The 23,021-nt window shown below is 51.1% G+C and overlaps 1 protein-coding gene across 2 annotated transcripts; it reads right to left on the reverse strand.

Moving 5' to 3' along the window:
- Window positions 1–1,169: 1,169 nt before the first annotated feature.
- On the reverse strand, window positions 1,170–22,913 carry YPEL1 (yippee like 1). Of its 2 annotated transcripts, none has more exons than XM_070628353.1 (5): window positions 22,672–22,913; window positions 9,501–9,783; window positions 6,152–6,195; window positions 5,534–5,642; window positions 1,170–4,195 (listed from the first exon to the last, which is right to left on the reverse strand). In XM_070628353.1, the coding sequence occupies exons 2-5, from the start codon at window positions 9,615–9,617 to the stop codon at window positions 4,106–4,108; spliced, it is 360 nt and encodes a 119-aa protein (XP_070484454.1). In that variant the 5' UTR covers window positions 9,618–9,783; window positions 22,672–22,913; the 3' UTR covers window positions 1,170–4,105. The 2 variants fall into 2 exon arrangements, with proteins under 2 accessions (XP_070484454.1, XP_070484455.1); XM_070628354.1 differs by lacking the exon at window positions 22,672–22,913 and adding an exon at window positions 10,252–12,160.
- Window positions 22,914–23,021: the final 108 nt, after the last annotated feature.

Consider the following 23,021-nt stretch of genomic DNA (forward strand, 5'->3'; position numbering starts at 1 on the left):
CCACCATCCCTCCAGCTTGTCACACTGAAATTCCAACTTAGGCTTCAGCCTTGGTTTTTCTCCTTTCCCTCACCCTAACCCTCAAATCCATCAGCCAGTCTCACAGCTCTTACTTCTGGAATGTACCTTAGTTCTTTTTCTTTTTTGAGGAAGACTGGCCCTGAGCTAACATCGGTGCCCATCTTCCTCCACTTTATATGTGGTACGCCTACCACAGCATGCTTGCTAAGCGGTGCCATGTCCGCACCTGGAATCTGAACCTGCGAACCCCGGGACGCCGAGGCGGAACGTGTGCACTTAACCGCTAAGCCACCAGGCTGGTGCTACCTTAGTTTGTCCGTATCTGAGGCTGAACCCCAGGCCCAAACCCTTTGTGTTCACGTGTCTCTATTTGAGCCCCTCATGCAGCTCCACACGGATGCCGTGTCCACATCGCCTTCCCATAGCTCACCAGCCCATTGCCTTCTCGCTTCCGGCCGGTCACCAGCTTTCCGCTGTGTCCTGCCTGCAGCCTGTCCCTCTGCAGTCCCCTTGCCTGTAACCAGTAGCTGGGGACCTGGGCTCTACAGTGACTTCCCAGCCCCTCCGCACCTTCAGCCAGGCCCTCGTCCCTCATTGCACAAACGGCCCCCTCACCACCACCCCTTCCAGCTACAGACGTCTGATAACTCACTGACACTCAGACCTTTGCGCCCACGCTGTCTCCGAGCGCCTGCTTCCCACAGGAGGAGAGGGCTTGGCAGGCAGGATGTGGCGTCGGCTGGGTGCAAACGTTCCTGCAGGCCACTGAACGGGGGCTTGTAGCCGAGTGCGGGTAGGCCTGAAGGCGGGGAGCGGGGGAGGGCGGTGAGTGGGTACAACATGCCTTGGGGGCGCTCGCCCCTCAGGAGGTCAGGAGGAGGTGAGCACGGTCAGCCGCAGCCCCCACTGTACTGTTAGACCATCCTTGGGCTACACTCGCAGCCCCCAAAGTGGTGAGCACGGCGCTCCCACAGCTGCTTCTGTGATGGCGGGCTGCGCACAACAGCGCCGGACCAGGGCCACCGGCGGAGAGGAGCTCCGAGGCCCCAGGCCCCTTGCTCCCGGCAGCAGCTGTGGGAAACCAAGGCCTCGTCCCTCAGTGTCAGAGCAGAGGGCACGGGACAGGTGGCGCCACTGAGACGGAAATGTCTGACCTCGGAACCTTTATTTCCGAACCTCACAGACACAGAGGACTGAGGGCTGCACATGGGAGGTGGTGGCGGCGCGGGCACGGGAGCCCAGTTGTCCTGCTCCAAGGCACAACCCTCTGGGCTGGCCCCGGGCTGCTGCCCGTCCATTTGTGCAGCCTCCCCCAGCGGGGCCGGCACACAGAAGGCCCGGCCCCCGGGGCTGCAGGCCCAGGGCCTTGGACAACTGAGCGTTTGCATTTCTGTAGGTCATTTTGGAGCTTAAAGTAGTTTCCTAGATAGTAAAACACTTGGATTTTATAGGTACCTGGTGAGGTCACCAGGCAAATTAAAGGACTTTTGAAAGAAATTCCCATTTCTGACCCCTCCTAATATCCGACAGATGCCATCAAGAATAAGTGTTAAGGTATAAAAATACTATATATATGTGTATATATAAAATGGCAACAAATCTAAACCACATTTCTAAAGCAAATGTACTTTGCCAGAGGACACTACATAGTTTAAGTTAAATACATTTATAGTCCTGGCATCAACTCCCACTCTTCTCAAGGAAAAAATATTTTAAATAATTTAAATAAAAGTCACGGGATGATATTTTACTGTTTAGGAATTTAAGAGGGTGGAACATTCCAGCACCGTACCAGCGCATCTGGTTGTGGTCGCGTGAACATCCTTCCTTGAAGCCGGCTCACAGTCAGTTCATTTGGTTTCAAAGGGAGTTTGGATTTTGCAGAGGACCAACAAAAAAAGTGGTAAGAGTTTTTGTTGGTATCAATTACAAAAAAAAATACAAAAGTCATAAGACCACTAGTAAAAATGTTTCAATGTCATCACAAAAGACAATACAAAAACCAAAGTGCTCAAATCAAAGGAGCAGTCCGCCTGTCCAGACCTCGGCGGAGCTCTCAGCGGGGCGGTGTCAGACTCGGCTTGAGGGGCGCCTCGGAGAAGCGCCCCTCGCAGCCGGCCAGCGCTGGGGCCGCAGGAGCCAAGACGAGGAGGGAAAGGTCGGTGTGGGCCAAGTTGTCACTGACTCGTGCTCACTCCTCGAGGACGGGGTCTCAGGCCCTTCCAAGTTTCCACGAGGGCCCGGCGCCGCGGACGTTCGCTGCTCCAGGTGCTGGCTTGCACGTCTTGGGTTTCTAACTGTGGCAGCGAAAGGCCCTGTGTAGTGACTGGGCCCTGGAAGCCTGGAGGCTGCACAGCTGAGCACTGACTCAGTGACACGCGGGTGTGTCAGGACAGCCTAAATCTGCAGCCACCAGCCCAGGGCAGCAGCAGCCTGCGGGCATGCCCGTGAGTGGGGCTGACACAGCTGTGCCAACACTGCTGTGCCAAGACCTTCCCTCACACTCGGAGCTGTGTGTCGGGCTCCTCCCGACACAAACTTGCACTGATGTCCCCTCGCCCGGGGCAGGGCAGCAGCATTTCCCACATCCCGAGGCTTTGAGTTGTAGGCAGAGACGGGGCCAAAAGAGAAGCTCCCAGTGGGCAGCTAAACCAGAGCCAACGAGGGGACCTCAGGGCCTGCACGGCCAGGGCTCCAGGCTCTGGCGGGCTGGAGGCAGGGAAGGGGCCTCCCAGGGCTGGAAGGCCACCCTCACTGTCCCCAGCCCGCTCGAGCTCCTTGCCACTGGTCTAGCCTCATCTGGAGGAGGGTTCGGAGCCATCCTGTCAGCTGAGAAACGTCTGCCTGCGCTGCTCTCCTCACTCTGCCAGCTCTGGGCCTCCCTACCCTCAGCACTGGGTCCCGGGAGTCACGCCGTCCCAGACGCCTGGAGCGCCAGGCCGGGCCCACCAGCTGCGGTCAGGTCAGGACGCAGGAAGCCCCACTCTGTTCTCTGCAGGTTGGTCAAGGTGCCCGAGCAGTGCCCACTCCGCAGGGGCCGGGGAGGTCGGGGCTCACGCCAAAGTTGAAGACACAGGACTCGGGAAAGTGGTCCCGGGACAGAGTGCGGCAGGCGCGGGACCCTTCGAGCAAACCAAACATCTCCATTTTATAAATTTTAAACCTGTCTTGCAACTGTAAGCTCTTCTGAAAACATTTTAAAACAATCTAGCAAATCTCACGTTTGGGAGTTTATCCTGTTAGTTCTGGCCTCTTTCATATGCAAAAATAATTCTTTTTCTTCAAGTACATCAGAGTAGAAAAGGAAACCCGATTTTACTCAGTCCAGTGCATTAAAGGATAAGGCGAGGCCAGCGCTCAGTGACTGGCAACGCGGAGGCCCTGCAGCCCTGCGCCCGGGCGCCGCCGCCCACAACAGTCTGCTCACCACTAGTTCGCTCGCTTCCTAGATAAGGAAGCTGTTGGCTTAAATACACAAGATGTTCCATTAGCCATTTCCCTATTTATAGCTTATCTAAAATGTTGGCGTTCTCTGTTTTTGAACAAGGCTAAAAAAACACCCTGGGTGTATAGATTTCTTGACTGCTTCTGGAAGATTCCTAAATGAGCACTATGCCTTAACAGCTCATCTGCAAGAGGAATAACCAGTTGGCAGCTTTGAAAATTAGAGAAAAAGTGGGCTGAGGAACCTCGCCTCTAAAGAAGAGGGGTGGCCTTGCTCTCCAAGGAGATCCGGTCCCCGGGGTCTGCAGAGACTCGGTTCGGTTTTCTATCAAACAGGAAAGAGCACAGCCAAACTCTATCTGAAAGGCGAAGGTTAGAAGAAGGCATTAACTAGACAGAAGTCATCCACTGGTTAATTCTTCCTCTAGAGCTTGACCAGTTAGAAAAGGTGACAGAAAATTTCCAGAAACAACCGTGTACACGAACGGGACGTGGACTGGAGGGGCGCCTTCCCCGCGGGCACGGCCGGGAGAGGCCGGCCTGCGAGTGGCAAGTTCAAGAGGCCCTGTCACCGGGCGCTCCTGCGCTCCCACGGTGCTGCCGCCTCTCCAACAGCACTCAGAGAACGGCAGCCTGCGCTTCACTCCCAGCCGTTGTCTTTGATCATGTGGGCAAGCTCAATAATAAATTTTCCTTCCTTATATTTCTGACTGCTCTCAAAGGCATGTTCCTTGAAAAAGAAAAGCAGAGAGAAAGGTTTCAGGACAGGGCCAATTTCCTTTGTCAGCTTCACTGCACACTTGGTGAAGAAAAGAAGTCTACAGGACGTCTCCCCAGATGTCCCCTGGCTGTGCCCGCCGCGGCCAGGAGGCCTGTCTCGGGTGATGAGCCCATGGAGGGCAGCACGTGGCCGCCCTGTACTCAAGTCACAGTTAACTTGTAGGGGACATTAATTTACACTTGTTACTGAGCACCTGCCATGTGCAGGGCGATCAGGGAGGCAGGAAGAGCGAGACATCCTTCCAGGGGCTCGAGGTGAAAGCCGAGGGAAGTGAGTAGCCAGCGAGCCCCGGACAGTCTGAGGACGCCCAGGGAAGGGAAGGCCCCGCGCTGGGGGCGGGATGGAATGGACCAGGCCAAGCAGGCGCGAGGGCTGGGGGAACATGCAGGCCTCACTGGGCCATCTCCATGCCGGGGACTGTGTCCCTACATCTGACGGGGACATGGGAGACCAGCAACGATCAGGATTTCCAGCGAGAGGGGGACAGCAGGTGGCCCTGACGAAGGAAAGCAGAACGGCCGCAGAAGACACGTCCATGAAGGCTGGCGCCACACCACACAGGCCCCTCAAATGCCGGAGTGTGGCGGTGGGGGTGTGAGCAAGACGGCCAGGGGCACTGGGGACAGGGGACTGAAGCTGGGGCAGAGGGACCAGTTTGGGAGTTGTCAACAGACGGGGTCAAAGCAGGCAGAGATCAGAGGAAGGGCAGCCCGAGGGGGAGACAGGAGCAGAGAGCTGAGGAGGGGAGCCCTCCACGGTCAAGCTCTCAGCCAGCAGGGCTGGCCCCGGGGCGGGGGCGGCAAGGGGGCCTGCAGGAAGCAAGGGCCACGGAGGAGGAGGCTGGAGATGGGGTGGGAGGGCATCTGTGTAGCTCAAGGTCCGAGGAGAAAGAGGGCTGGGGGTAGGAGTGCGGGGGCGGGAGCTTGGCGTGATCCTTCCCACAGTCACGTCACCAGCCAGCCTGGACCCGGCTGTGGGGAACAGCTCCCGCCCCTTGTTCCGTGGGACCCTCAGAGGGCGCGGGGTCTGGGGTGGGGCCATGTGCCCCCCACAGCCCAGCACGGCTGCTCGCCCTGCCCCGCAAGCGCAGGCGCGCGATGACGCACATCTTTAATTGGCTCAAAGACACTATTTTAAAACATGGATTCTTTGACTGATACAATCTATCACACTTCCAGGGGGAAGTCTTACTCCTTTGCAAATTAATTTTGCGTCCATTTGTCACGTTTTATTTATTACAGTAAATCTGTGCGCTCTTTGAAATGTCAGAATAAGCCGATTACTCACATATTTCCACCCGAGCGTGGTTTTGCAGTTCTCACAGTAGATGTCAGCGACAGCATGCAAGCCAGTGAGGAGGACCCTCTCCTCCGCAGGGCCACAGCCCACGTTCACCCTGCAGGGAAGGAGGCAGCCGCCACTGGAGACCTGCAGGCCCCTGCCCTGCCCGCCGGGGCCCAGGGCGTGCAGCAGCGTTTCCACCGCCACCTGGAGGGGGCTCCCCGGCTCCCGCCCTGGTCCCCACCGGGGGGGTCATCTCCTGAGCCAACTGATTACCAGAAACCCAGCAGTGTGTCCTCTTCCCTCACCTCTCCAGTCCTGCCTGCCACCCTCTGTGGGAAGGAACAATGTTGTTTCCCCACCAGGACCCCAGGACGGGCCAGGCTGCGGGAGGTGAGCGCAGCCCTGCAGCGGCACAGCAGGGGCCACGGTCCACCGCACGCGAGCCAACTCCTCAGGCGGGACACGAACTCTCTGACTGGAGGGCAGAATTCTTTAAGACCCCATAAAACACGCCGGTGACCCCAGCCCAGGCTCTGCTTTCGGCCCCGTGTGGGCCGTGCATCACACACGGCTGCAGAGCAGCCCTGGGGTCCTGCCAGGGGGCACGGCAGCGATACTCACACGGAATTGAAGAGGTAGGCTCGGCCCTGGCTCCCCTGAAAGGACTGCAAAGAAGAAAAAAGTTTTCAAAGATTTGCTCTGGTGACAAAAAGCTACAGTGAGTGTTGCATTTAGGAAGGAAAGCGGAGCAGCCGTGTTTCAGGCCGGGGACCTCAACCTGCACTGACCGCCCTGCAGAGCGACAGGCAGCGATGCTGAGGAGGAGCCCCGGCTGCCGCTGCCCAGCTCCCCCAGGGAGGCCCGGAAGTCACAGCAGCCCCAGAGCCCCAGTGGGGCTGCTCAGGTGTCTAACCCACCCCACGAGGGCAAGATGCACCACTGCCTGTCGGATATCAGGGGCAAGGGGACATCTCCATGCTTTTCCATTGAAATAAAAAAAATAAGTCACAGCCCAAGATGGCCCCTAACTTGGAGGAAAGGACATTCCAGTGACATCTCACCCCAGGAACGTGCTGCAAGCTACGAAGCAGCTCGGAGCATACGCCCGGATTCCGAGATGATTAAGGAGGCAGATAGGGTACTGCTGCCCCCCTGACGGCCAGGGCGGTCCCAGACCTAGCTCCACACCCACACTCTCACAGGAGCCGGGGCTCATCTGCTCAGATGCCAGGCTCAAAGGGACCACACGAACTAGAGGGACCTCAAAAATAACCACGGAAACACAAACTGAATCAAGAACACTTTTTGGGTTTTTTTTGCCTATCACCTTAGCACAAATTCAAAAGACGGTGATGAATGTTGACTGGATCATGAGTTGACAATATCCACATGTGACAGGTACATACTGCACGGCCCAGCAATCCCACTTCTAAGAACTTACTGTACAGAACAAACCAGCTTGAGTGCTTAAGGAAATGTGACAAGAATGGTCACCACTAGTGTTTCTCACTGCAAAAAAAATGGGAGACAGATCCCCAGCGACAAGTGGGAAACAAGTGAATTCACAGCCAGGACTCATGCAGGCATTAAAGGGGGACGGAACAGACGGGATGAGCGGGCGTGGGAAGACAGTCATAAAATGTCGTTAAGTGAAGAAAAGATAGCTGTAAAACGATGTGACGTGTGAGCCCTTTATTTAAAGTGAAAAATGTGTTCCTATAGACAAGTAAAAAAGGACAACATACACCAAACTACTCACAGTGACAACCCAAGGAATGGAGATGGGATAAGGAAGGAGGAGAGAGCAACTCTCATTTTTTACTTTACAAATACACATCACGTTAATGTGTCATTAGGAGCCATAGTTTCTTTAAATTAAAGAAAGCTGGGCCCCGGCTGACCCTTGACGGACAGCTCATTGAGAAGGAGATGAACCTCCGTTTCCAGCCACTGAGACCTGGGGCTCTTTGTTGCTGCAGCAGAACCTAGCCTGACGCCAGCAGTGTCCTGATTTAAATATACAGCTTTCAGACTTAAAAAGGGGTCTTCCCTAATGTGGTTTTCTACAATTAGGAATATTATTTTTTGTCCAATTTAACAAATAATCATCTTACAGACCTTTCACGCATCCTTACCAGCATTCAATTTTCTAAACTCCTTTTCCTAATTGTCTCACCTAGTCAGCAAATCCTTATTTTTTAAACAGGGTTCAGATCAGCAAAGTGATCAGATTTGCAGTTCAGATTCTGACTGGAGCAGGGGTCTGCAAACTTCTTCCGTAAACTAGGGCCAGATGATAAACATCTCAGGCTTTGGGGCCATCAGCCTCTGTTTCAACTACTCTGTCTGCACGACAGTAGCCACAGATGACATACAAACGGACGAGCCAATAAAACTTCACAGACACAGGTGTGGTGCCAGAGGTGGCCACAGGTGAAACTAGAGCCTTTCACCAACCAGACCTGCCTCCAGCAAGAAGGCTCCTGTGGGTCCGGGGATTGCCTGTCAGGGCAAAGATGCACCCCGAGGCTGGTGGAGCCGTTGGGACAGTACCTCTAGCCTCATACGAGTTGGGTTCCGCTCTACGTGGTGTCATGGAATAACAACGTAAGGGAGAAAAAGCAGTCTACTTTATCACCAGCTGAAACGCAAGGGCTGCCTCCTCCTGGCAGCTGGTGTGCTCGGAGGTTCAGCTTCCTGGCATTCCTTGCATCCTGAAGTGTTCGTTTAATGTCACGACTGTTTCCACCTCGCAGGCCTCCACGCCTGACGTGATTTAAAACCAGCTTGATGGCTTTGGGGTTCCGGGAAAGAAGCCTCTCAAGTGTCTTTGGGCTACCTAAGGACAGATCCTCCCAGCACGCTTCAGAACAAAGACCGTAAGGGTGCCCAACACCATGCCCTGCTCGGGTGTCATGGGCTCAGCAAGGTCACCAAGCCACACAGCCCCAGTGTGGAGGCCCCGAGCGGCTCTGCCTTCCACTGGCTCACAAGGCTGGCATGGCTGGAGCTGCCTCAGAGAGCAGCCCGGAGCCAGGGCCCGAGGAGCTTCCAGTTCCCGCCCGAAGCTCCTCCACAGACAGGGAGCCACAGGAGCCCCGAAACAGCAGACGCCCTGCCTCATCCCACGGTGTTTATTTTAGCTGAGGAGCCGAACGAGGTAACCTCTCACTATCCCCGAGTGACACACAAGCAGACACGCGTTCTTCCAGTGAGGGAAACATGACGCCTACGTGGAGATGCCTCAAAGGCACAACTTCCTGATGGACTTTGCTGCTGAAGGAGCACGAGGGTCATGTGGCCCAGGAGGGCAGACCTGAGAGCGTGGGCGGGGGTCATGCCCCGTGAACACAGAGGGCAGAGGACCACCACTGTCCCCAAGGGCGCATTCGCTCATTCCCCAGGTTGGATTGTTTTCAGTGGTCGTAATGGCTGATTATAAACATGACAAACTGCTCACAGAGCATTCACCTCACTGCGGAGGCCGCGGGCTGCTGTCTGGGCCTCTGCGAGGCCGGCCTGCGCAGAGCTTGCTCCTGGGCACCTTCCCGAAAGATCCCGCCTCCCGCGGGACAGCCTCTTCTTAACCATTCTGAGTTTTAACAATTTCTGAATTCCCTTATTATTAAACTGTTTCCATAGATTGCCCAGACCTGCTGTGTTCCCCCAGTGGTCTGGGTTTATATTAGCTTTACCGTTCTGACAAATACCCGCCTCCTCTCGCTACTGCTGATCAGGAGGCCCCGGCGCCCAGCCCTCCGAAACGCCCCCTGTGCAAAGACCCTGCCCAAGACCGTGGCGTAGCCACACTCCATCACACACAGAACACGCATCAGGGCCCAAGGGCTCCAGGCTTTTAGGATACAGCAAACTCAGGAAGTCATGTGATGGGTGGATACTCGCCTACTAGTTAGGTATGGCAATCACTGTCAAGGATAATGTCGTCAACTTCTGGACACAAAGCACTTGCCTTGGAGATCAGCTCGTCGTGGTTGGCCAGGTGGGCTCTGCAGTGGACACAGCTGTACGTTCGGTGACAGTTCGGCAGATAAGCTTGGAAAGTTTTGGCTTTTGTCATCTTCACCATCTCTGCCGGGCACCCCTCGCTCAGCTCAGGGCTGGCACTGGAAGCACGGCAGCTCTGCTGGGCTCTCTGACAAAAAAAACACGGGAACACGCAGGCAAGAGCCGTCGTTGTTCAGAGGGCGTGTGGCACTGTCCACACAGCTGGGACGAGAGAAAAATGTCACAACCTGGCAATGAATCAAGACAAAGGAGTGAGTTACGGAGAGAATGAAATCCATGCAGGAGACGTGTTTAGGAGGCATGTGTTCAGAAGAACGGGGGTGGGGGCAAGACTAGAAGTGAAAAGATTTAATTCTTCAATATTAATTGTATATAAAAGAATACTAGGGGCTGGCCTGGTGGCACAGTGGTTAAATTTGTGTGCTCTGGTTCAGCAGCCCAGGGTTCGTGGGTTCGCAACCCAGGCACGGACCTACACAGGGCTCATCAAGCCATGCTGTGGAGGCGTCCCACATATGAAATAGAGGAGGATTGGTACAGATGTTAGCTCAGGGCCAATCTTCCTCACTAGAAAAAAAAAAAGAATACAAATATCTAATCACCATCTAACCATTCTAAATGTAGTTGGAAGTGGCAGGTGAACTACTTTTACATACAAATAATTTGAGAAAAACATTTGATCAAATACATCTTACCATGTGTAGTTTCAGGAAATTTGAAAGAAAAAGTAGCCAACAAGACTCCCATCTCAGTGAGGTCAGCAGCAGCACAGGACACATCTTGTCCCAAATCATGGAATTAACGACTCAGCACCACGACATTTACGAATACGTGTGATGGATCCAGTATTAACTAAGCTTTAACAAATTACACATCAGTCCAGAAATAAACCCTTGTCTACAGTCAACTGATTTTACACAAAGGTGCCAAGGCCATTCAATGGGGGAAAGGACAGTCTTTTCAACAAATGGTGCTGCAAAAAACAGGTTATCCACATGCAAAAGAATGAAGTTGGACCCTTATAAAAATTAACTCAAAATGGATCAAAAACCTAAACGTAAGAACTAAAACTATAACACACTTAGAAGAAAACATAGGGGTCAATCTTCATGACATGGATTTGGCAGTGATTTCTTGGAAATGACACCAAAAGCACAGACATGTATGTGGACTTACAGAAGGTGAAGTGAGAGGAAAACGGGGCAGAGGCTCTATGTGAAGAAATAATGAGCAAGGATTTTCCAGAATTGAAGAAAGACACCAATCCACAGACTTAACAAGTCCAATAATTCCAAGCAGGATAAATAAAAATAAAGCCACATCTGGTCACATAATAATGAAATTGCAGATCACTGAAGAAAAAAGAGTCTTAGAAGCATCCAGAAGCAGAGGGAAAATTACTTTTCAATAGAACAACTTCCCAAGTAAAACAATGGGACCCAGAAGGCAGCAGGGAAAGATATCTTTACAGTCATGAAATATAGTAACTGCTATCCCAGAATTATATCTGCAGTAAAAATATCTTTTAATAATTCAGGAAGTGACATTTTCAGACAACTACAATGTTTGATGTCAGCAAAGTATCACTGAAGGAAGTTCAAGGATGTGCTTCAGACAAAAGAAAAACAACACTAGATAAAATCTAAACTCCAGACTCTAACTGAAGAGGGTACGAGGAATAAAGAAAATGGTGAACACGCAGGTAAACAGAACAACGCTGTCTCGTAGAGCTCTGAAAAGAGATGACTGTGACACATGAGCCCCATGAGTCGGGGATGAAAGCTCAAGTGAAAGTTTCTATTTCAGTCCTTGTATTGTCCAAAAAAGAAGATATAAGTACTGATTAAATTTAGATTTTGGTAAATTAAGGGTAAATGTTGTAATTTCTGATGAGACTTCTGAAAGAACAAAAACCAACTATATAACTTCCAAACATACAAAGGGAAATATTAGCAAATGACAAAATGTCAATCTAAAGGGAGGCAAGAAAGGAAAAGAAACATGATGGAAAGAACAGGAAAGAAAGAAGCAAGAGTTAAACCCAAACGTATCAATGCTTATACTAAATATAAATGGACTAAATGTTAGAGTTTAAGGTTTCAGACTGGACAGAAAATAAAATTCATCTAGATGCTATATACAAGAGACACCTCTAAACACAGGACACGGAAAGGTTGAAAAGATAAGGCCAGAGCCAGGGTGGCGGCAACATACATGTACAGTGTGTAAGTATTTGCTAACAGTACATTGTCTAATGTATTTATTGTTCTATATGACTCACAAAAAATGAGTTAAAGTGGTAACAGGATAGAAAAAGATACAGCACGCAAATAACTTTTTAAAAACTATATTAATATAGTAATATTAATATCTAAGGGAAAAACCTTACCAGATAGATAAATGGGTTACTTCATAATGATAAAAACAGAAGGGAGATAAGTGGCAAGTATAAATATTATTACCTAATAACATAGCTTCAAAATATATAAATCAAAAATTGATGGAACTTTAAGGAGAAAAAGATAACTCTATAATCAGAATAGGATTAGCAATTATTATTATTTTTTAAGATTTTATTTGTCCTTTTTCTCCCCAAAGCCCCCCAGTACATAGTTGTATATTTTTAGCTGTGGGTCCTTTTAGTTGTGGCATGTGGGACACCACCTCAACATGGCTTGATGAGTGGTGCCATGTCTGCTCCCAGGAGCTGAACCGGCAAAATCCTGGGCTGCCAAAGCGGAACGGGCGAACTTAACCACTCAGCCATGGGGCCAGCCCCAGGATTAGCGATTATTGTATATAAAGTATAAATATAGTAGCTTAGTATATATGCATACTATACTTAGTATATATAAAATATAGCATATAAATAAATAGCATATTTCTATATTTTACTATACCTTGAAGTAAATGATAGAGCAAACACAAATGAATACAGATTTCGAGGATCTACACAACATGATAAAGAAATTAGACCCAAAAGACATGTGGAAAACTGTATCTAAGAACCAGAGTCCACACTCATTTAAAGCACACATTTACAAAAAATTGCAAAAAGAAAATTTACCAAAAAAAGCTGACCATACAAGTCTCAACAAATTCCCAAGGACTGAAATCCTAGCACATTCTCTGACCACAATACAACTAAGTTAGAAATCGAAAATAAAATATAAGTAGAAAAATCCTCATATGTTTAGAAATTAAGAGATGTACTTCAGGGTGGGCTCTGTGGCCGAGTGGTTGAGTTTGCGCGCTCTGCTGTGGCGGCCCAGGGTTCGGATCCTGGGCGCGGACATGGCACCGCTGGTCAGGCCACGTTGAGGCGGCGTCCCACATCCCACAATTAGAAGGACCTGCAACTAAGATATACAGCTATGCACGGGGGGGTGGGGGTGGGGGGTGGGGTTTGGGGAGATAAAGCAGAAAAAAAAAGAAAAGATTGGCAACAGTTGTTAGCCCAGGTGCCAATCTTTAAAAAAAAAAAAAAAGAGATGTACTTCTACATACTCAGGGGTCCAAGAATAATGGAAATTAGAAAATATTTTAAACAATAATAAAATAATTACTTACCAGTACTTAAAGGGAAATGTATAATCTTATAGAATGCATGCTAGAAAACAAGACAAGTGGAATCAAGGAGCTAAACACCCATCTTTAAGAAGTTAGCAAAGTAACAGAAAAACAATCCAAAGAAAATACAAAGAAGGAAATAAATGGGGAAAAAATAATGAAACAGAAAAGAAAAACAAGGATACACTAGAGAGGATCAACAAAGCCAAAAGTTTGCTCTTGGAAAGACTAATAAAACTGACAAATCTCTGGAAAGACTGATGGGTGAGGGGATCAAGTGAGCAGAAAAAGCTGCCACACGTGGAAATGGGATTTCATCTTCTTTGGATAAGATTCATGAGTGAGAGGATGTTGTGATCAACTGAAGTCAATATATTTGAAAATGTAAACTACATAGATAAATGCCTGGAAAAATATAAATTAAAAAATATGACTCAAGAAGAAATAGAAAACCTGAATAATCCTATAAACATCAAAGAAATCAAATTACTGGTAAAAAGTGTGCTCCTTCAATACACTCCCCGCCCCGCCCCCCCAACAAACCTTAGGCCAGGAGCCTCGCTGAACTTCAAAGAAAGAAAACTCCAGCCTGACACAGGGCCTCCTGGGAGAGGGGTACTCTCCAGCACCCAACTGGCCAGCTCCTCGACACCAAACCCCAACCAGGCCAGGATAAGAATGAGATTCACTCTAGTTTTCTTCTCAGGAACCAAGATGCAAACATCCTAAACAATATTATCAGACAGAATCTAATGCTATTTTTAAAGGATAATAAAATACAATTAAGTTAACTTTATCACAGGAATACAAGAGAATTTAATATTAAGAAATTTAGTTAATAAAATTCACCAACTATTGTTTTTTTTCCTCTCTCTCTTTTTTGGTGAGGAAGATTGGCCCTGAGCTAACAACTGTTACCAATCTCCCTCTTTTTGCTTGAGGAACACTGTTGCTGAGTGAACATCCGTGCCAATGCTCCTCTATTTTATGTGAGGTGCTGCCACAGCATGGCTTGACAAGTGGTGCTAGATTCTCACCTGGGATCCAAACCTGCAACCCCCAGGCCACCAAGGCGGAGCACACAAACTTAACCACTATGCCACTGCCCGGCCCCTCACCTATTGTTCTCTTAATCTGTTTATCTCAATAGATGCAGAAAAAGCCTATGACAAAATTTAACATCTATTCACAATTTTAAAAACATTCAATGAAAACTAAGAATGTAAGGGAATTTCCTTATCTATTAAGAGGCACCCACAAAAAACCCCACAGTATGGGGCTGGCCTGGTCACATGGTGGTTATGTTCCCATGGTCTGCTTCGACGGCACAGGGTTTGCAGGTTCGGATTCTGGGCACAGGACGTACACAGTGCTCATCAAGCCATGCTGTAGTGGCATCCCACATACAAAAGAGAGGAAGACTGGCATAGATGTTAGCTCAGGGCTAATCTTCCTCAAGCAAAAAGAGGAAGATTGGCTACAGATGTTAGCTCAGGACCAATCTTCCTCACCAAAAAAAAGAAGAAGAAGAAGAAGAAGAAGAAGAAGAGAACCAAAAACATCCACGGTAAACATCCTTAATGGTAACACTTGGAAAACATTCTTTTTGAGATCAGGAGTAAAACCAGGATGCCCCCTACACCACCACTTTTATTTAACACTGCCAAAAGTCCCAGCAAGCTCGGCAAGGCAAGAAAAGGAAATAACGCATAAAGACTATAAGGGAAAATATACTCTTATACAACATTATAAATATACAAAGTTCTCTAAGAATAAATTCAAAGACCTGAAACACCTTTACAGAGAATATTCTAAAACTCTGAGGGAGGGACATTAAGGTAGACCTAAATAAATGGAGAGAGACACTGTAATCAGGACTGAAAGATACCGTAAACATATGAATCCTCCCCAAGTAATTTTTTTTTTTAAGATTGGCCCTGAGTTAACATCTGTTGCCAATCTTTTTTTTTTCTTCCCCAAAGCCCCCCAGTACATAGCTATATATCCTAGTTGCGAGTGCCTGTGGCTGTGCTGTGTGGGACGCCGCCTCAGCATGGCCTGACGAGCGGTGCCATGTCCACGCCCAGGATCCGAACCATTGAAACCCTGGGCCGCCGAAGTGGAGTGCACAAACTTAACCACTCGGCCACGGGACCGGCCCCACCAAGTAATTTTTAAGTTAAATGCAATTCAAGTCAAAATCCAGGAAAGCGTGTTGGGGGTGTGTGTGTGTGGGGGGGGTGCGACATGTGTGAACCAGAGAGCCAGTGAGAGCCACACAGACCTGATTCTAAAACTTATCCTAGAAGTGTCTGTAGAAGAAGAAAAGGTTTTCCTCAACCCTCTTAGGGTCCCTAGCTGGATTTGAAAATTAAACTGACAAAGACAGATTAAAAGGAGAAGAGCAGAAAAATTTTGTTGAATTTTTATATGTAAATGGGAGAATGAAGACCGACAGAAGTGACCAGAGCAGGAAGCTTCTATATCTTTTAGCCCAAGAAACCAAATATTTGTGAAGCACCGACAAGGGAGAGGGCTGGGGCCAGGCCCTGGCGGTCCATGGTTAAGGGCTTGCTTAACAAGCTTTGTTTATCCTGGTCTCTCGGCCCCAAATTCCCTGTCTCTGGTGATGGGACGTCCCCCATCGAGGGGCCAGGGAGGGCCCCTTCACATGGGAGTTGTATCAGCTCTCCTGGGGAAGAAGGGCGAAGGGGGAGGTCAGAGTGACAGGACCTCTGGCACCTGCAGAGCCTCAGAACCAGGAGCAGGATTCCCGGTGGGGTTTGTAAGTTGCTGAGACGAGACTGCTAACTGTCTGCCATGTTATGACAATGACATCTTGTGTGGTTCTCTGCAATGCCTGGTGAATTGCATTTATTACCCGTTTTACAGAAAAGGGAAGAGCTCAGCTTGAGGTCCCAGCCACCAACTACATGGCACAGTTTGTGTCGATCCCTCTTTCAGCTTTGTCCCCCCTGCAGCCTGTGTCTTGACAAACCTCACCGGATCATCCCCTCATGGTGCCCCCTGTCCTCCCAGCAGTCACAGACAAGGGCGGCATATTTTGGGATAGCATGTCCTGAACCCCATCATGTCAAAAGGCCAAGCTGGTGAAGAAGAACCAGATGGAACACCCCAGCTGCCAGGGTCTGCCAGAGAGCAAGTCCTGTCATTTCCATGAGAGTCATCAAGACAGCGTGGTACCTGCACAGGACAGGCCAACGGGACACGGAAGAGCCCCCACACACCTGTGCAGAGAAGGACACCAGTTATGGCAGCAGTGGCACTCCAGCCCGTTGGGAAAGGGCAGCTTTTTCCAAAAAATGGTGCTGGACAACTGGGTTTTAGAGGAAAACCAAGAAAAACCAAGTTGGATCCTGTTTCATAGCAGAAACAGAAATTAATAGGCCATCGATGAAAAGATTGTAGAGATGGATGGTGGTGATGGCTGGACAACAATATGAATGTACTTAATACCGCTGACCTGCACACGCGGACATGGTGTCACCGTGTGTCACACGGTGACGATGGTAAATTTTATGTTATGTGTACTTTAACACAATAAAACAATTAATGATTCACCACACTTCCCAACAGAGAAAACCAGCTTGCAAGATGACTGTGGAGGAAATTTCTGTCCAAGGTTTACACACCCACACCTACACATCTATCTGCTAAAACGAAGCCCATTTCTTGCTCCAATACACCGTCTTCACAATCAAGCATTAAGGTATTTCTGAAGAAGTCTGATTATATTAGATATTCCTAATTAGTGATTCCCAAAACCTTAAACTTTTTCCCCCTTGGCTGCCATGAAGTCACAGGCCAATCTGAATCTTCCCCTTGGGTTTCTTTGACTCAAGGATGAGGTGTCACATTAGCCCCAATACATTTTATTAGATTTTATCTGTTGCCCCGACCAACTAGACCTTATGAATTTGAACCTGGCATCCCTCCCATCTTCCATAAGCTCGCTGACATGCCCCAGGGGGTCATGGGGGCAAGTGCCAACTAGGACACCACCTGCCCAGCCCGCCCCAGCCGTGCCGGGCGACCCAGGAGGAGGCGGCCGCAGTGCTGACTGACCACGTGCTGAGTCTGTTTGAACATCTTCGCCCGAGTCTCTCTAGTTATTGAAAGGAGCCTTAAATTAACCATCTTCTGTTTTACCCCTTCTCTCCTCTCCTCGGATCTCCCTCTGAGGAAAGTTCTAAAAGCAAGGCGTGCAGGGCCCGAGAGACAATCTTAGATTAGTCCGAAGTGTTTAGAGTTCAAGGACCCCTCTGGTGGCAGAAACACTGCTCCCGGTGACCTGCGCGGAGAAGTGCAGAAAGTGCCCTCACTCCATCCCAGCCCCTGCCTGTAAACAGCCAGATCACTTCTGTTCACCCTCAGAACGGGACCCCCTCCCCTGACTCGCCTTCACCTCTGACGGGGACGACGCCTAGCAAAGTGGCGACCTGCCAAGGGTTCTGTTTCTTTGCAACTGTTCAATGCACCATGGACGCCTGTCATTTCCCGCAGGCTCCAGGGACAGCCCTGCCCCAAGGCATCCTCTACCCAGGGGCTGCCAGCCTCCTGAGGAGCCCTTCCTTCCTTCCAGGCGGCCTTGTTTGGGCTCCTGTCACGGCCCCGGGCCTGGCCTGTGCTCAGTGCTCACGGTCGACTCCTCAAAGGCAGGGTACACCTCACGCACCAGCGTTTCACCATCTCAGTCCTGACCTCCAACCCTTGTCACCACCCCTCAAAGGGGGTCCTGGTAGAGCAGCGGCCAGGCCTGGGTTTTCGTGTCGTGTCGTGTTTGAACAAAGCCTGTCAACTGGCATCCACTGCTGCGCTGGGGAAACCATGGCCAGGTCTCCCAGCAACGCGAGGCAAGTGAGCTTTGCAGCCGATCTGCTGCAAGTCAGGACTCACCGCGAGGGACCCGGGAGGGAACGCTCTCAGGGACTCTCGTTGCTACAGGACATTATGTCCCCAGGTTTGGAGGGCGGACACCATCCCCCCAGATAGTAGTGTAGGGTAATTTTTTAGAGCAAAAACAATATTCTGTGTTCCAGAAGTTTCTCCCCTAAAATAAGCATGTATAATTATTTTAAGAGAACGTGAATCAGGCCCGTGTCCATATGGTGCTGTTACCACACTTCCAAAGACAAAAACATTGAGAAATAAACCCCAAACCAGGAGCTCTGACACCTCCAGGACGGAGCGGAGGCAGCCCCTGCCCACCGCCCACGCTCTCTCTTCCCTGCGCTGCTATACTTTTCCTGCCAGCACCCCCACAGCCTGGCAGGCAGCTGAGCCCCAGGCCTCTGCTTCACCCTCGAGGGCGGGGAAGCGCCAGGCAGCCAGGCGCGCGTGCACTGCTGTCAGAGGGCATGCACCGCAGTCAGAGGGCACGGGTGTCCCCACTGGGCTTGGCAACGATGTGGCTGCAGTGGTAGACAGAGCTCCCAGGGAGCAGCGGGAGGAAAGCGCCCAGGAGACACAGGCCCCGCCGGCCAGAGCCCCATGGAGAAGCGGCAGCCAGGCCCCATGTGTGGGGACATCAACGCTCCTTTTCCAGGAGAAGGAAAGGCAGCGGTTCCAGAGGAGCCTCACAGCCGAGGCTGGGACTGTTCTAAGCAGGCGACTGAGAAGACATGAATTAACAGCAGCCCTAAGAGATGAGGGGTCTTATTAGTCCTACTGTGCAGACACGGAAACTGAGCCCCAGAGGGGTTAACCAACCTGCCAAGGATGTACAGCTAGCAAGCTGTGAAGCTGGACTCAAAGCCAGAGAGGCTCCACCCTGGGCCACTGTGCCTACAGACATGTCAACAGTTGTGAACTTCACCCATGGATGCAAATTAAAAGCACACTGATATCTGTCTTATAGCCCAGCAGGTTGGCAAACATTTTTAAACAGTTGATGACACCACCTGCGAGGGCAGGCTGCAATGCAGCCATCTGGTAACAGCAGTCAGCGCTCCCAGCACGCGCCCCAGGACCGAGGCTCAGGCCCCTGTGGTCAGCTCTGGACTGATTTGCACACGTGCAAAATAACTGGATATAGGTCGTTACAATACTGCCTGTAATAACAAAAGATTAGGAACCTCCTCAAGTCTAACCAAAAGAGACTGGCCCCTTAAAGGCACCAACAGACAGGGATCAGAAATACTTCCCAGGTGGGACCTCAGGCTGGGGTAGGAAGGACGGGGAATTGACTTCCTTTTCACTTTCTGTGTTTTTCTAGCTTTTGATTTTTTTTTTAAAGATTTTATTTTTTTCCTTTTTCTCCCCAAAGCCCCCCGGTACATAATTGTGTATTCTTCGTTGTGGGTCCTTCTAGTTGTGGCATGTGGGACGCTGCCTCAGCGTGGTCTGATGAGCAGTGCCATGTCCGCGCCCAGGATTCGGACCAACGAAACACTGGGTCGTCTGCAGCGGAGCGCACGAACTTAACCACTCGGCCACAGGGCCAGCCCCTCTAGCTTTTGATTTTGATACCAGTTTATGTACTGACTATTCCAACACACGCACACACAGGCATGGAAAGATCTGGAAGGATTCACACCAAAGGGCAACAGCATGGGTATCATTTGCCTTTGGCAGTGCCAGCTTCCCTTCACTCACAGGGGCTCCCTTCGTGCTTGAATTACAGGATGAAAACTGCAGGAACCGCAGCCTTAGTGGACCACTGGATCTGCTGCGTGGGGCCAGAAACTGCTTCCGTCCCACCACCCGCCCCCTGCTGCTCTCAGATAAAGCCCCCTTGGCCCTCTGTGGACTCCCGCCTGCCCGGCCTCCAGGTAGTCCGAGGCCTCTGGCTCCCTCACTGCCCGGTGCCCGTGCCCGCTGCCCTCCAGACTCTCATCCTCAGCTCCCCTCTCACCTCTCCTCAGGTCCCTCCTGTTGTCTCTGCCGGGACTACCACTTAATGTGTTTGCACTGAGCCTCTCTTTTCTAAGAGCCTGTAGCACATTCTTTGTTATTTCTCCCACTGGTAACAAAGTTTCCCAGCCGTGGCCCTGGGGCACGTCCTAGCAAAGCTTCCTAGATGCCTTGCTAACAAGAAGGCGAAAGAGGTAAGACGCAGAGCCGCAATGGTGCCCTTCTTCTCAGGAGAAAGGGTGGGGATTGGACCTAGCCGACTGGATTGCAGTGGGAGAAAGGAGCCCAGGAACCTTAAACTATTTTACTAATCACACACTAAACAAAACAAAATCAAAGATTCAAAGCCTGGTGTTGGGGGAAGAGAAGGGAAAAACCAGAAACACAGAGGAATCAGAATGGGGGCCAGGGCTCGGGAGAGCGTGCCAAGGCTGGGAGGACAGGGGGCACCATGAGGGGATGATCCGGTGAGGTTTGTCAAGACACAGGCTGCAGGGGGGACAAAGCTGAAACAGGGATCGACACAAACTGTGCCATGTAGTTGGTGGCTGGGACCTCAAGCTGAGCTCTTCCCTTTTCTGTAAAACAGGGGTAATAAATGCGATTCACCAGGCATTGCAGAGAACCACACAAGATGTCATTGTCATAACATGGCAGACAGTTAGCAGTCTCGTCTCAGCAACTTACAAACCCCACCGGGAATCCTGCTCCTGGTTCTGAGGCTCTGCAGGTGCCAGAGGTCCTGCTGAAAAATGGGGCGACTGGAGTGGGGGCTCTTCAACCCCTTCCCGGGGTGTGGACGAGAGTGGGTTGGCTCCAGGATTTCTGTTTTACTATCACCAGTGGACAGGTTTTCAGTGGCGCCCCCACGTCTCCATCACAGGAGTAGTGTCACCCAGCAGGCTGAATGCAACTCACTGCCCTCCCCAGAACCTTAGCCTGCCAAGGACTTGGCTGTTGAGAACTTTCTCCAACCTCCCCTGAAATCTCTTCTCAAAATTCCCACTCCCTAGGGGTTTTGCTGATTAGCAGATCTACTTTTCCAAAAATTTAAAACCAAATGAATCTCAAATGAAGAGTGTCAGAGAATGGTTTTAAATCAGGAGGACTTCTATGCCTCTTCGTATTCTATTTTCCATTCGTCAGTCTTCCAGGGAGAAAGATACATTAAAACTACACGGCGGGGGTCAGCCGGGTAGTGCAGCGGTTAAGTGTGCATGTGCCGCTTTGGCGGTCCAGGGTTCACCGGTTCCGATCCCGGGTGTGGACATGGCACCGCTCGTCAGGCCATGCTGAGGCAGAGTCCCGCATGCCACAACTGGAAGGACCCACAGCTAAAAATGTGCAACTATGTGCCGGGGGACTTTGGGGAGAAAAAGGAAAAATAAAAATTAAAAAATATTAAAAAAAAAAACAAAACAGAAAGACTAGTGCTTAGATGGGCAATGAAGATCAGCTATTTTTTTTAAAGCCCAATAGAGCCCAGACTCTGTGCTACATAGCTGTGGTAAAACAGATTTTGCCTTGATCCTAGCTCTGAGGGGTTCCCACAGGAGAAGACACTCTCGCCCTGTGAGATGCACAGGCAGGGAGCACAAGGGTCTAGGAGGGTAGCAGCATTCCTCAAACATGCCACTCCTGTTCCCCAAGAGCGCACAGCTAGGGGTGGGGGGACAATGCAGGATTATAAAGCTCAGCAACAGCGGGGTCAAGCACAGCCCCTGGCGCTGGGCAGAGGCTCAGCACATATTTGTCAGGTCCACAAGAACAGAACAGAGGCTGGAGGGGGTACCGGTGATGGGAGCACCGTGTGCTCAGGTGAAGCACCTGAGAGGGTCCCCAGAAAAGGTGAGCCTCGTCTTCAGGCTTGGGTAGGAGTTTAGGAGAGCGAGGGACTGGTGGGTGGAAAGAACAAGATTCTTGGCAAAGGAAACAACAGGCTAAGGTGTGTGTGTTTGGACAGAGAGGAAGAAATGCAACTGAATAGAAAAAGCGTGAAGGTGGGGAAATCCATGTCTTCCTAGGCCATTATCTATCTCAAGTGGAATTCCAGCCTTCTTTCCATCCTAGAACTCAGCACAGAATTTGGACATCAAAGCTGTCAATCAGAGGCAGGCCTGGGGAGGAGGACCCTACTGAGCAGGTTTCCGAAGGCAAGGCTCTTGCAAGCTCGGCTTTCATACGGCCTGGTGCCACAAGTGGCGAACCAACACGGAGGACAACCTAGTGCAGTCACGATCTGTATGTGGGCAACTTGAAAACGTTTCCCCCTTTTAATCAACATTCCTAGGAGACCTCTTTTGTCCTCACTGCCCTCCCCAATCGCGACTTTTTTTTCTTTAAAGAGGGAAAAGCCTATTATCATCGGGCACGTAGTTCATTCTCTCTGTGAATTTTTTTATGGCCAGGGTGGGGCGGGAGCGGGGAGAAGGAGGGAAGAAATGGGAGGAAAACCAAACATCAGGCTTTGTGGTCCGCTCCAAAAAGGGGTGAACCAAATACCAACAAATCAGAAAACCGAATCAAAATGAAGACAGCGACAGGTGTGGCCCGCTCCGCCCCGCCCGCCCGGACGCCAACAGGTGCCTCCGGGCCCCGCCCGCAGCCGCGGGGTCCTGGGGCGCCACAAAGTAGCCGCCCGCGCAACAGTGTCGCGGCCCGCCCGTACTCACGGCCGCTCGGCGGTCCGCGCCCCAGCCCGCAGCGCCCATCCGGCCCGGGCCCCGGTCGGCGCGGGCTCGGCTCTCAGGCGGCCCCGGCGCGGCCCGCGACGCGCTGCGGCCGTTGGCGCCTCGGCAGGGCGCGAGGCATCCTACCGCCGCCGCCCCGCGGGCCGCCTGCCCTTTGTTTTGGAGCTGCGGCCCCGCCGCGCCGCCGTTAACGGCCTCGGAACGCGGCGCCGGCCAATCAACGCGCCGCGCCGCCCGCGCCCCGCCCCGCCCCGCGCGCCCCCGCCCCGCGCGCCCCGCGCCCGGGAGCTCGGCCGGCTCGCGCTCGGCCGGGCGGGGCGGGGCGCACGTGC

This window comes from Equus przewalskii, chromosome 7 (genome assembly GCF_037783145.1).
Source record: "Equus przewalskii isolate Varuska chromosome 7, EquPr2, whole genome shotgun sequence".
NCBI lineage: Eukaryota > Metazoa > Chordata > Mammalia > Perissodactyla > Equidae > Equus > Equus przewalskii.

Excerpts from the sequence above, each read along its gene's own strand:
- YPEL1 (XM_070628353.1), bottom strand. The coding sequence starts at position 9,617 with ATGGTGAAGATGACAAAAGCCAAAACTTTCCAAGCTTATCTGCCGAAC. Across the intron at positions 5,643-6,151 it reads GCCTACCTCTTCAATTCCGT|GGTGAACGTGGGCTGTGGCC; the intron begins GTGAGTATCGCT and ends CCTTCCCTGCAG. Across the intron at positions 4,196-5,533 it reads CCACGCTCGGGTGGAAATAT|GAACATGCCTTTGAGAGCAG; the intron begins GTGAGTAATCGG and ends TTCTTTTTCAAG.